Source organism: Hypomesus transpacificus, chromosome 4 (assembly GCF_021917145.1).
Source record: "Hypomesus transpacificus isolate Combined female chromosome 4, fHypTra1, whole genome shotgun sequence".
NCBI classification, from domain to species: Eukaryota; Metazoa; Chordata; class Actinopteri; order Osmeriformes; family Osmeridae; genus Hypomesus; species Hypomesus transpacificus.
Genome location: NC_061063.1, coordinates 2,972,017 through 2,986,206, shown reverse-complemented (window position 1 = coordinate 2,986,206; position 14,190 = coordinate 2,972,017). Strand labels below are relative to the sequence as shown.

Sequence of the window (14,190 nt, the reverse complement as noted above, 5' to 3'; positions counted from 1 at the left end):
AGACCATCTCCTCTCCATCCCAGCTCTGTCTGGAGTTGGACTCGATCTTGCCCTTCAGCTTCCACCTCTGACGGCCGTAACGCATGAAGATCTGGAGAGAGAGAGAGAGAGGGGGGGGGAAGAGAGAGAGAGGGGGCGGGGAGATAGAGAGAGACAGAGGGGGGGATAGGGAGAGAGGGGGGGGAATGAGAGAGAGAGGGGGGGAATAGAGAGAGAGAGAGAGAGAGAGAGGGGGGGGGGGGGAAGAGAGAGAGAGGGGGCGGGGAGATAGAGAGAGACAGAGGGGAGGATAGGGAGAGGGGGGGGGGGAATGAGAGGGAGAGGCGGGGAATAGAGAGAGAGAGAGAGAGAGAGAGAGAGAGAGAGGGAGGGGGGAAGGAGGGAGAGAGAGAATGGGGAGGGAAAGCAAGGTCAGCGAGTAAAAAGAGAGGGGGGGGGATAAGGTGTGGGGGGGGGGGGGAGAGGAAGAAATGTCAAGCTTGCTAAAAGCCAAGTTATTGATGATGACATGACAGAGATGGATTAGATGTACAGACATCCTACACACCTCATACTGGTCTCCTGGACAGAGTCTTGCAAATCCAGCCAAACCTAAAAAGAAAAAAGAGATGGAAAGTGGTAATTATAGATTTGTCGAAAATCCATAAATACAAATTACATTTGCAATTACAATACATAAACACTTACATCCAATACAAATAGACTTAGTACTTAGTAGTATAAGTACTGTTTCTTGCTAACATTTAGAACAGGAAACTTCTGGAGCATAAAAAAGCGAGCATAAATACTAGCTTCATCATTCAAGCAAGCGGGTCCCTTAAGTGCATGTTGTTAATCCTTGCTCTTGTTTGAAACCTGATATCCTAGTCCACTGGCCCTGGCCCTACCTTTCATTTTGATGTGGAACTCCCCGAGCAAGTTCTCCAGCTCCCCCTCGAAGGTGCTCATGTTCTAAGGAGGAAAGCAGAGATGAGCTACTGACAGGCAGCACAACCCTCATTAATCTTGGGATGGTGACAGTACCTGCGAAACTCTCATCAAGCTGACGGACGTGTGGGCGTGTGAGAACGGGCGGCAAATATTTGTGTCCGCGTGCGAATGTTATAGGCATGTGTGTGTTTGTATCAAACAGCGTGTACATGATTGTGTGCGTGTGTGTGTGTGAGTGTACCTCTGTGTACTCCTTGTATCTGCGGTTGACCTCGGCGATGCTCTCGCGCGTGCCCTTGGTGGAGGGAGAGGCAGAGAAGGCCTGCTTCATCCGATTTGCTCCATCTCTCAGTTTCCGCTGGATGCAGAAGGCCTCGTACAGCTCATCCACCTATATACACACACACACAACAGAAATAATTATAGACAAAGATACAGAAACACACTTATACACATACAAATGCAAGCACACACACAACTACGGTGGCAAAATACTTCTAAATAAAAGTCAGATATTGTCAAAGCATCGTAACATTCAGCTTTTTAAAATAATATCTGGTCTACTGGATGGGTTGACTGTTTCCACTGAAAGACAGTGGAAAAACTGAAGCCTTCCTGGAATTAGAGCTAGCCTACACCCTTGGTCTAACATGCAATCCATCAAAGAAGAATTACCAGGTCAGCATCATACTAATATTTCTTGAGGTCCAGACTCTTCCTGACTGTCTGACAGTGATGCACGGACCAAGACTGCGCCCCTCAGGATTTCCACGCCCAGCACTTGGAAGTGTGAAAAGCGATGAGGGGAGGATGGCAAAGCAAAGCGCCGTGACAGGAAGGCGAAACGAGATACGACAGAAAAAATCCGAATCATCCTCGCCATGCGGCGAACGTGGCCCCGCAGTCTGGCGTGTCACCCCCCCTTCCCCCCCAGAGGAATACTCATGCAGCGAGCATCGGAACGCCAGACGGCATCGAGAGCTCACCAGGCTCCCTCGCCCCCCCCCCTGAGGACCGCAGGAGGAGCAGCACCACGCGGGGTCAACGCCAAGCCGCACAGCCTCCACTAAACGGCCAACACGAGATCAACATTAGGGCCTAATGATATAATTAGACATGCAGTCATTTCACGTCTGTGTCTCCATGTTAGGCCATCAGAGAGACTGTTTTGCTTAATCATGCTAGCCGGTCTCTGAATTTTCTCCATCCCTCCCATCTCATCCTCTCGGGGGGTGGTAGAGAGAGGATCCAATTTGCCAACGGCGGCACTGCGGAGACGGGCGCGAAACCAAACACTTGGAGTGTCCCACATCAAAAGGAAATATTCAGGCATGCCCAGCGGGGGCGTAGTGAAAGATTGATGCATCGCCGTCTTTAAACTGCTCATTAGAGAAAGGAGGAGTGTGTGTCTGGGGGGGAGGGGGATATGGGCCAATCTGGCAACCCCCCGCCTAGACAATAGCGAGCGTGCGAGTATTTCGTGTGTGTGTGTGTTTGTGGAAGGGACGAGATAAATGAGGCACGCTGGAAGGTGAAACGGGGACCGTTGATTGGTTGTCACAGACATGCAGCCACAGAAAGTGGGGTTTGGCCACACTGGTTTCTCTTGTGTATAACCCATGTCCTCCTAAACAATGTCATATTGTGCGCCACATTCAGATATTAAAAGTCTGGAGACGGGTTGATACGGTACACCCAGGGTTTGTAGGATGCCCACGCAAACCAAATCGTACCAGCGCCTTACCCTGACACACATTCCAAACACACACACACACAATTCCCCGAACACACCCCACACAACCCTTTGGCGAGAAGTGCCCCATGTGTGCCACCCCCAAACCCAATCTCATTTCACACCCCACCCACCACACACACAAACACACACCCCTACCCAGCCTAGACCAGACCTGACGGCCTCCAGTCTGTGGTGGGTTGTTTATTCGGGGTGCAGCTGAAATGTGCAACTCGTTAAAACTCGAAACCGCAACTGTTAGTGCCTTCACTTGTGATTGAAAACCTCCAGCCCAAAGCAGTATACTCAAGACACCCATAACACACATACTACACACATGAAGCCACTAGCTTAGAGAACAACACAGTATCCCTACACAATTCTAAAAACCACTGATGAAAAGGTTACCATCTTTGAGAATGAAGAAAAGGCCTCTGAGGCCCGTCATTCATGACAACCACCGGTGAACATAGAAAGGATCAGAAAAAAGGTTGACATTGTGCCTTTCAGGAAGGTTTATTTAGAACAGAGAAGAGAAAGAACTCTCTCGACACAACAAAGGTCACCACGTGCAGGGGCCCCGAGGCGTCCGCCCAGCGTGTCACTCCACCACAGTTACCTCCCTCCTGATGCGACTCAGGGAGGGAGAGGTGGGGCCGTTTGAAGGAAGGTAAACAAACCGATGAACTCTTGTGGGTGGGGAGGAGAGAGACAAGGAAGCGAGACCTTCTGTGGTCTAAGGACACGGCTAACACCCGCACTCTGGAGACGAAGACGGATATACAGCACTGACTGGTGACACAAAGCTACAGGGGAGCGCGCACGTACACAAGGCATGCGCACGCCCACGCGGACTGTACATATCTGAGGCGTGCGCACACACACACACACACACACGGGCTGGCAGCACACACCCCTGTGGAGCTTGATCCGCAAGAGAGTTTTTTAATCTTCTCTGGCTTTTGTCCTCTTAGAGTTAAGAGAGGGGGAACAGCCTCACAAGGATTTAGTCAAGCCCACCCAATCACACACCCACACGCACACCAACAATCTCAGAGCAGGGACTGAGGTTACACATTATTTCTATAAAACGACACAATAAAAAGAAAACGCAGACCACATAAAAACTCCACTTAAATATAATGTATATCTTAACCTATACGGTATCTGTACTATATCTGTGGTGTAAAGAAGGAGCAGGGGGGGGGGGGGGGGGGGGTTCCTCTTAAGTTAAGACTATGTTTACCATAAGCTTTACAGCTTTAAGGCTTTTCTACCACCCAACAAAAACACATTAGACCAAGGGCATGAGCAGGCAAGATCTTAAAAAGATTATTCACACCTGCAGCATAGCCTAGCCACATCAAACACAATCACACACACTGACGGTGTCAAGGGGGAACTCATGTGTGAGTGTAAGAAAACGAGATAAGAGAACTGTGTGTGAGTGTGTGCGGGTATTTTTATGACACTAAAGTAGGGAGTGAAATAGGCCTTTGTCTCAAACAAACACAAATAGATGGTTACCCGTATAAAGATTGCACCTCATCTAAAGACCTTGGGATCGAAAGGCAATGCAGACACCTGCACACCACACACACAAACAAGACCCTTCTGCTCAAAAGTTATATGAACTCAGTGTGCAACACGGCCTTGGATATCAAAGCAATTTAGCTTTCATTTCTCCCGGGGAGAACGTGCTTTGTAATTTGACAGGCAAAACAGCCGTCCGTGTGATTCATTAGCGCTAGCGAATGAGCTAGTTTGCTCCACTTGGTGTCTTTGTTCGTTTTGGTTCTCTCACACCTTGCCTCGTCGCTGCTGCTGCTGTTGTTGTTGTTGTAGCAGTTCGTCAGGGGGTTCGGAGGCAGCGCTGTATCTAGGTCAAAACAATTGAGGGGTGCAAGTGTCGGGGCCCTCGTAACCGAGTGGGAGGGAGACGAGACGGTCCGGGGGCTCTGATGAGGGTCTTTAGAGAAGGTGCGGGGTGCTTGAGAGGCCATGCAGGTGTGTGTGTGTGTTCTGCAGGTTTGTTCTGAAAGGCAGTGTGTGTTTGTGTGTGTGTGTGTACACCCTGTGGAGAATCCCTAGCCCCGGGCTGTATAACAGAGATAAATGAGCTTGTGTTGTTGCTTCTCCGCTGAAATAAGTGCGCGTCTGCTCCCAGGGAGTCTAGCTTTTGGTTGAACAACTTGTGAATGCAGTTCTCCGCTGATATTGCAATTACATTTGCATTATCGTTATGAAAGTATTGGACATATTTAAGACTATGCTGATAGAGCCCAGTGCCTGCTGGGTAATGGAGTGCTATAGTGGACGTCCAGCTGATGCCAATCTGTGGGTGGTGGCTGGCCGCCCTGCTGCCTCCGCTGAAAGCACACGCACTCATACACTGAATCTGCCTGTCAGCAGATGGCTCTCTAATGAGATCAATCTTTGTGGAGTGTCCGGCTAGGCTAGGCCATTTGTTTAGAGTAGCCAGAGAAAAGCTATTGTCAGGAATTTGAGGTTGCGATTGGGGAGTGTGTGCGTGTGCGCGTGAGTATATAATGACCAGACTTATCCCCTCCAACACCACATGGTGTAATAGTAAACCTTATCTTTGTGCCTACGCGGCGATTTAGTCATTAACGTGTCTCTAACGCAGTTGACGATTAAAGGCTCAAACTGCTGAATCATTCTTGTGCGCAAGTGTATGTTTAATTGGCCCTGACGGTTTCTCTGTGGTAGAGGGACCATGACGACGCAGCCTGCAGCCATAACGGCAGGTGGCTATTCTACTGACAGGAAGTAGGGCGGGTGGGGCAAACAGGAAGTGTTTGAGACAGGTGGTGATGATGATAGGAGGTGAACAGAAAGTGTGTGTGTGTGTGTGTGGGGGGGGGGGGGGGGGGGGGGAGTGGAAGGACACATCTCTTTCACTGAAAACACAGAAGCTGCCAGGTATAATTAGCACTATAGTCATCAAAAAACTATACATAGCCCTTCTTTAGTGTGTGTGTGTGTGTGTGTGCACGTCTGCTTTGTGTCCGCATCTGTGTTTGTGTGTTCGTTCTGCCTGGTCTACACACACAGTCCTTTGAGGCTGTGTGCCGCCAGGGCCTACTAAACGATCGCCTATCAGCGGGGAGGTGCCGGGGATGACGCACATCAGGCTCATCATCTGTTCCTCCTGCTTCTGGTCAGACGCTCTGAAGTGATGTCCGCCCACTGATTGAAGATGTAATTGGCACACAAGGAAGGAGCAGGTGGTGAGATTCAGGCTCTATCATGTTGCCCTGGTTAGACTTTGTGTGTGTGTGTGTGTGTGTGTTTGATGGAGTGTGTGTTTGTGTGTGTAGAGACTGATGACAAGAACTAGGACTGTCCAAAGCTTGATCAACTCCCCCTCCCCCTTGTCACTCAGGGAGTATGTGCGTGCGTGCGAGTGCATGTGCGCGGACACACGCGTGCGTGTATGTAAAGAGTTTGCGCGCCACACAATGACATGATCCTCACGCCTGCTGCTCTGTGTTACCACGGTAACCGCTTGGCAGGGCGCTGTTGTGTTTTTTTTGTATCTGTGTTCCGGGAGCTTGGTTTCACACGCAGAGGGGGGGTGGGAGACCCTGGACATTTTGGTAGAGCAGCCAGCCCCGCTACCAACACAATGACCCGTCGTGAGGTCAGAGAGACGCCACCCAACCTTTCGACCCAGGTTCGAAGTGGCCATCTACCAGTAGGGTGGAGAGGCTTCGATATGTGTTAGCTACGCAGACAAACCTGACAGGCCAAGAAAGGCAGTATCATGCCAGGAGACACCTATGGGTCAATGGAAGGGTATTTGTGTGTGTAGGCATGTGTGTAAGGGTAGGTGTTTGTGTCTGTCCTTGCATGGTCAAAGGCCAACATTCCAAGAAATGAAACATTAGCAAGGCTGTCTAAATGCAGACAGGTTACACACGGTAATAGGTGATCCTATACGGACGACCCCTGTCCTCGATGGCAGCACGACCCACCTTGCTCATGTGAAACTCCAGCCGTCTCATGTAGCGCTCAATGGTTTTGATTTGCTGCAGAACACAGGAACAGACAAGGTCGTCATTGGCCTGGGGTTTAGTGCACATGTCCAAACTTTGCTGTTACAGTAGGTTACCAAGGTGACATTTTGGGACAAAAGTATGACACTGATGGGTCACACCGAGCCAAGACGCCTCACACAAACACACACACTTTTTTTTTAACTTTCTCTTGTACTGTGCCATCTCTTGTTTATTCAAGTTCTCTCCAATTATTTCCTCCTACCTCTTTTCCCCTCCCCCATCCCTTCCCACACAGCTCCCTCCTCACACACACACACACACACACACACACACGCACACGCACACACACACACGCGCGTCAGGGAGGGGTTTCTGGTAAATTCTCCTCCTCCCCTCACTCACCTTGTCGAGATCGTACAGCACTCCCTGTGGCAAAACATACACGGACGAGAAAGAGAGGGGAAGAGAAATGAGCACACGCATGTGGCACTTCTGAGGTTGACAACACTCATGCAAAGCAGCTTGTGCTTGTCTAAAACCAAAGTTAAAAGGATTTCTATTTTTAAAAACTGCCATCGCTGCTTTGGTTGAGCCATCGAGTGTTAGCCAACGTTAGGTTCATGAGACTACTTAAACGTCCTCGGAAAAGACAGATGCCATGCCGAGTTAGACAAACAGCATTGTCACAATAATGAGTTGTATTGTGCTGTTGGATAGTTAAAGTTACGCTACAATAACATCTTTTAAAAAGAAAAAACACACAACAGCTCGTTACTAAACCTATTTTGGCAAAACCCAAGTGATGCCATTTTACCAACTGCTGATCTAAGGTAAACGTGTCATTTCCTGCCTCACCAGTCGAGAGTTCCTCTTCATGTCCTTCATGAGGGACGTCAGCTTGTCCAACTCCGTCTGGTGGACCTCCAGATACTCACTTGAGAGAGCACAGAGAGAGAGAATGAGCCTTTCACATACATGTATGTCCCGCTCATGCTTGCCATCTGTGTATGTTGGCATGTGTGTGTGTGCGTGCTCAAAGCATAGAGCCTGTGGGCCAAGCACCGATGCTTGAGGGGTTTGAGTGAAGGTAAGAGAAAAGGAATGTGTGTGTGTGTGTGTGTGTGCGCACCCATCTGACGCAATAGTGTGGAACGAAAAGAGAGGACAGGAGCCGAAAGAGGAGTGCTCAAAGTGTGCGCGTGTGTGAGAGTACGTGTGTGTGTGTGTACTCACTCCAGGCCTTGTTTGAGGGCTCCGTAGACCTCCTCCAGTCTCTTGGGCTGTGGCTCTCTGGAGCTGCTGGCCTTGTGCCCGGACAGATGGGGCTTCTTGGGCTTGGACTGGGGCTTTTTCTGGACCACTGAGTTCCCCATGAACGAGTTACACCTGGAGACACACGCGGTCAGCTTGGACGGGCGCTATAGAATGTTACGACAACCCGCGGAAAATGCAGAGGACGTCGGGGTCAGCGGAGACACACACACACACACACAGGTACAGAGGTATATGCTCCCTTTTCTTGAAACACACACACACACACTCGTACGAGTCAGGAATAGGACCAATAACAAGAGTATAATTCTCCATTCACTTCAACGGATTCTCACGTCAGCAAGTTATATACTCACTCAGCAGTTTCAGTGGTGGCCCTGTTTGTGATATGATGCTCATATCTGCAGAGTCGGCCTTTGCCACGCCATGTAAAGGGCCAATCTGCAAATGGACCTCACTACGACGTTGAAAACGTACGATCTCATTTACCAAGACTGATCGTTTCTCGTGTTGGTCTTGTGGGATCACTCTGCATTCTCCTGTCTCTCACACATAAACCTTCATCGACACACACACCCTTATCCACAACAAGTGGCCATTCTATCTCCGTAGGCGTATCATGTCTATATAAATAATGGCAGTGTGTTTACAGGTGCTCGTAGAGTGGGTATAGTCTCATCCAGTCGTATGTGTAAGGATGGTCCTCTCTGAAATGCAGTGAAGCTGGATTCCAGAGTCATCTTGAGGCTAGGGTGACAGATGACTCTTCCGGTCGGCACGTCTGAGCGCGCTGCTGGAGGAGGCCGGGGAGAGGTCTGAGCTGCTGTGAATCTAGGCCAGCATCGTGGAACGGGAGCATCGTGGAACGGGAGCATCGTGGAACGGGAGCGCCTCATAGCCTTGGGGGTCACGCTAGCTGACGCAACATTCAGCAGCACGGCTCCAGCAGGGATTGGGTATGTGGATTTGTCACACACACACATATACACTGGCGTTCTAGCATTCTCTCTTTTCCACATACACATCCATGTTGTCATGTGCATGCAAACACACACGCACGCACACACCGACACAGAGCATCAGGCTATTTGAAGCTCCTGTTGAAGCTCCTTCAAATTCTCCTCAAAGTGGAATGATAACAGTCAGGCTGTCTGTCAGTTGCCTGCTGATCAGATTTATCTAAACCAATTACTTCATTCACAGTGTGTATGTGTATGTGTGTGTGCGTGTGTGTGTGTGTGTGTGTGTGTGGTGGAGCATATTCTCAAATGGGCTTGCTAAGAAAGGCTGGAGTCTCTAAGGAGGTCATTGACACAGCCGTCAAAACGGAGACGCAAGATATGTCTGCCTGTGAGGGAATGAGGAAAACTCTCATCCTTTGAAGGCCGAGACCAGTTTGAATCTTCGTATGTGGAACATGGCATTTCACTTGATCTATCGCAACAAACTCCCAGAAAGTATGTATGCAAAGTCTTACAGATACCTTTTCTTGAGACTAAAATGTGATGTTGCTGTATGACTACGTGTAAATGCATTAAAGCATTTCCATGCCTAGAGTGGAAAATTCACATCACACATTCCAAACTTCTGTCAGTTAGCTATTATTTCTCTTCCCTCCAACTCTGACGGTAAACGGAGGGTACATTTTTCTCCTCAGAAATGTTCAGAAATGAAAAGTAGTCATACCGTGAGCGTCTTTCCTGTAACGTGCTGAAGCCGGCGAAGGACTGACTCCGAATGATGCCGTTGGGTCCCCCGGGGGAATGTGTGCCAGCCGCCATGATCTCGGGGACACGGGACGACACTCCTATTGGACGACAGATAGAGGGGGGTTCAAGAAGACCAATCATTTTAAACAGGCTTCACAGCTTCAAGGTGATTGGATTATCATATCCAGGTAATGACATACTTCACCCATGAGTGGCTACCAACACAAACAACATCATCACGTATGCTTCAACACTTCGAGGCAATGCGAATTCAACATCTGCGACAAGGTCGAATACAATTACAAAGGAAAGGACTGAAAAGCCGACAACTATTTTGTTTTGCCCGGTGCAAGAAGTGGTGCAAAAGAGAAACAAAAAGTCGATTTGCTTTTGTGGGGTTACAGGGTGACGGCAAAGGCTTCAGACGAGTCTGAACAGGTTCTAAAGGTTCCTGTCCTTCATCCCACACTGCTGTCATCAACACAACACTACCCTGCTCAGTAGCTTGGCTGTGCCGGAGTTAGGAACCAAGGTTTTTCCACACAAACTTGTGGTAAGGGCTCTGAAGAAAGTAAGAAAGATCTGTAGAGAATAATGCGATGAGGTGAGGCACCAAGTCAAAGTGGATCATAGTGGATGAGCACCTGGGTTATGTCATGGATCCATCGAAGCGTCTCTTTTAGACGAAGCGAAATAGGCTAGCATTCCCAGGAAGTCTAGAAATGTCTATGGTCGAGTGATTAGCCTTTGTTTACGTATAACTCCATCCCCATTGGTTGTTTATATTTAGATACCTGGGGTTGTCAGTCATACTTCTGAAGCATCGTTAGTTTGGTTTGTACATCTTGAATGCTCAGCTGAGACACCCCAGTGCTCAGCACTTGAGGAACCAGCCCCCAAAATAGACCCTTGGCAGAATGAAATGGCCGCATTTAGCTAGGAGATAATGGCGTCTCAAGCTCAACACCCCACTGGGAGAGACCACATTAGAAGATTGAACCACTGCTTGAAGATAATCTTGGTAAGAGCATGTCCAGTAGATGCAGTGACGGAGGACAAAACGAATTCATGTTCAGTAGTCCGTTCTCTCAATGTATCATAACTGAGCAACGCTGGTGGATTTCATGACAAAGAAATGCATTTCTATTCAAGTAAGGCTTCTAATGGCCCTTTACGTTAGCTTCCAAAAGTGGCTATGGCAGCAAATTTAATAAAGCACAAAAACAAATGTGATATTGCTCTCTGCTTTCCAATGTACAATGCACTCCCATTCACTTGAAGAGCTGAATGAGTCTAAACTCCATTGAAATCAAGTTGACCTTTAGACCTTGGTTCACATGACTAGTAAACAAAACCAACTGTTGCCACTGGTGAACAAACAAGTAAACAGCAACAACAGAAACATGACAGTATGAAGCAGCGTGTTGTTAGTCCTTCTGACAGTGTGGCTGAACGATGATCGTCTCCTCAGCACTGCGAACGCCGAGGGCGAGATGTCGCATCATCAAAGCTCGACTGGCCTCAGTTTGACACCGTTTGCAGGCAGGCTGTGCACTACTGTCTGAGCGCTTGCTCGCTGTATCCATCCGCCTCATTCTGAAGCTCACTCACACACACACACACTCACATAGGAAAACGATGTGTCAAGAAACACAAGCGCTGTAAAAGAATCTGCATCCAACAAAATCATCTCCACCACCCCCCCTCCCCCATAAATAATCTCACACACACTCTCACGCTCGTGACCCTGTTGTCCATCGCTACCCAGGGGGGTCTGAAGCCGGCCACACAGGCTACCTGACCCCCCCCCCCCCCCTCCCCCAGGGCCCGGGGACGGAGCGTGGGGACATGGATACAACAGAGGCCACCTCACAAAGACGACCCGGGGCCCCGCAAAAGACTAAATGTGGTCCTGCAGAGAACTAACAACAGAACCCAGAAACCTGGCATGACCCCGGCTAATTCTAGAACGAGTTCATATGTACTACGGAGGCATCCGTAGTATGTTAACCAGGATCATTTTGGGGTACTTAAAAAAGTCATTTCCCAGAAACATAAGTAATAAAAAGCTCAGGTAATATGTTTGTAGCGATTGTTTTGATATTGGGTGCGTCTGATGTGGGTGCACAAAAAGCTAATTTCATTTTTTCCAATCAAAAATAATAGGATCACTATTTCATTGTGTGTTGTTTTGAGTCAAAACACCAGTTAAGACATGAGTATATATTGCTGAATTTAGCACAAGCTTTACTACAAAAGCATACATCTCCATGTTTGCATGATCTACAACCCTCATTTTCCAACCTCGTATTCCTGAACGTTCACTTCAGAAAGGTTACCTCAGTGCAACGAGGGCATGCAAGTGTCTCATTGTCCTCACTGACAAAACAGCTTGTTTTCCCCGATTGTAGCAGTTTAAAGGAAGCTATGTGGAGCCAGCCCCATTCATGCCTGAGCTTGTCTCAGCCCATGGACACAGCCTCTGACGTTCACCACAAAAACAAACCACTCAACTCAGCCCCAAATCGCAGGTTTCCCTGCGTCTCACGATTCTCACGAGGGGTCATCTAAAACGCAACTTTCCTTGTCGCCAAAGACACACACGTCATTGCCTCCACCAGTCGAACAAGCCCCTCTTCTCATTGCCCCCCCCCCCCCCCCCCCGGCTTTCCTCCCTTTCCTTCCCACAAGAGTCGTTCAATGCTTTCAAGACAGCTACTCCTGATGCATTCTGGGTAGGTGCCAGGGAGACAGTGCTGAATGCGGCTGCCAGTCATGCCATTGAAAGGAGCTTTCCGTCTGGGGCACTCACACCATGAGCTCACACACACAGGGCCCTCGGTGGGGGACGGGGGGCTGGGAGAGGCAAGCGTCTCGGCTTGAGGAGAAACCATGAGCGCACCCAAGTGAAAGAGCGTGCCTTTGAGTAGAAGTTGGTGCGTCTGTGTTGTCTGTGTTGTCTGTGTGTGTGTGTGTGTGTGTGTGTGTGTTGTGTCGGAGGCTGGTCTGTGAACACCGGCCTCATCAGTATTCTCCACCTGGCGCAGAGTCCCTGGGCTAGTGGGGGGGGGGGGGGGGGGGGGGGGGTGATGTAATGGGCCAGGGGGTGAGAGAGGGGGAGGTAGGTGTTGCTAATTTGCCCCCGCCCCTACACACAGTTCAAGTGCGTCCGTCCCCTCAAGAAACACACAAGCACAGTCTGTGTGTGTGTGTGTGTGCGCGCGCTCTCATTTGTGTGTGCGATTGGGGTAATGTTGCTCCTCTGGCGAAGCTGTGTATGTGCATGCACGCGCGTGTGCGTGAGTAGACCACCTTAGAGGGGGTGATGGTACCAAGAAGGTAATATGGATGGAGGGATTGGTAAGCAGTGTGGCAGAAATTAGGAAGGGAGTGGGGGGATGAGAGAGAGGAAAGCAAGAGAGTGTGTGTGTGTGTGTGTGTGTGTGGGGGGGGGGGGTTCATCCGCTCCCCCAGCAGGGTCCAGGGAGTCTAAGGTTGAACACCGCGGGACTGATCCTGCTGCCTGCTGCCAGCACCAAAGAGACATCCTGAAGACCGGAGACACACACACACACACACACACACACAAACACTTCAACTTTCCAAGCCTCTCTCTTTCTCTCACACTCGACCACAAAAACGAGCCGTCACCCATTCTCCCCCTCCAACACAGACAACCACCCACCCACCTTGTTTATTTTGTGATTCTCTCCAGTCTCTTCCAAACCACTGTTCCCACATAACGACACCCATCTTCCATACAAGAGGCCGCGCACATTGCGAAAACCCCTGACGCTGCCCTCGGCGTGCGTGAGTAACATCCCAGCCCACAGTGTTCGCTCACAGGAGGCTAATTCTTAATGCCTTGTATAAATTAGCCTCTCCATAGCAACAGCAGACAATACGGGTGGGTTATGTGAAGCCACATTGCTATTATGAGCGGAGGCCGCAGAGATCTAGGACGCCGTCCTCAGCCTATGAGGTGACGGGCAGGGGAGGAACAGGGTTAGGCTCCTGTGCCAATCAGGTCAGGACCTGAAAGGGTCTGCATTTCGTCAACTAATGTCACTAAAAACCCTCTAGACATCATGACAGTGTTGGACCTGAATAACCGCAAGCCTGACCACAGTTCGGAGTATAACCGGTTGTACGTTCGTATATCGGTCAGTGGTCAACATAGGTGGTTCACAGGTTTGACTTTAGAAACCTCTGTTTGGTTATTTCAATGGCATACAGCAAAATGAAACTATGGATTAATTATTCTTTTGATAAAACCGGATCTGGATCTTTGTGATAGGATTACAATTGGGATGAGGATGTGTGTGTGTTTTAATCCCACCAGCTTCTCTTTGACCTAGTGCCCTGCTGACCTGTTCAATTCTTGTCCTATAACCAAACGAATATCTGGCAGGGGTGGTAGGGGGTGATCAACATACAAGAAAACGCATGGTATACGTTCCCCACGCCCACAAGCACCAACACGCCACAGCTTTGGCATCTACCGCCCACACACACACACACACAC

At 49.4% G+C, this 14,190-nt stretch overlaps 1 protein-coding gene across 1 annotated transcript in view; it reads right to left on the bottom strand.

Moving 5' to 3' along the window:
• ripor2 (RHO family interacting cell polarization regulator 2) overlaps nucleotides 1–14,190 on the bottom strand; it is a 46,313-nt gene that overhangs the window by 13,719 nt on the left and 18,404 nt on the right. Inside the window, 9 exon segments of the mRNA XM_047019609.1 lie at nucleotides 5–91; nucleotides 548–591; nucleotides 888–951; nucleotides 1,172–1,321; nucleotides 6,661–6,714; nucleotides 7,087–7,110; nucleotides 7,540–7,618; nucleotides 7,918–8,070; nucleotides 9,643–9,763. Coding sequence (XP_046875565.1) covers nucleotides 5–91; nucleotides 548–591; nucleotides 888–951; nucleotides 1,172–1,321; nucleotides 6,661–6,714; nucleotides 7,087–7,110; nucleotides 7,540–7,618; nucleotides 7,918–8,070; nucleotides 9,643–9,763 — 776 coding nt within the window.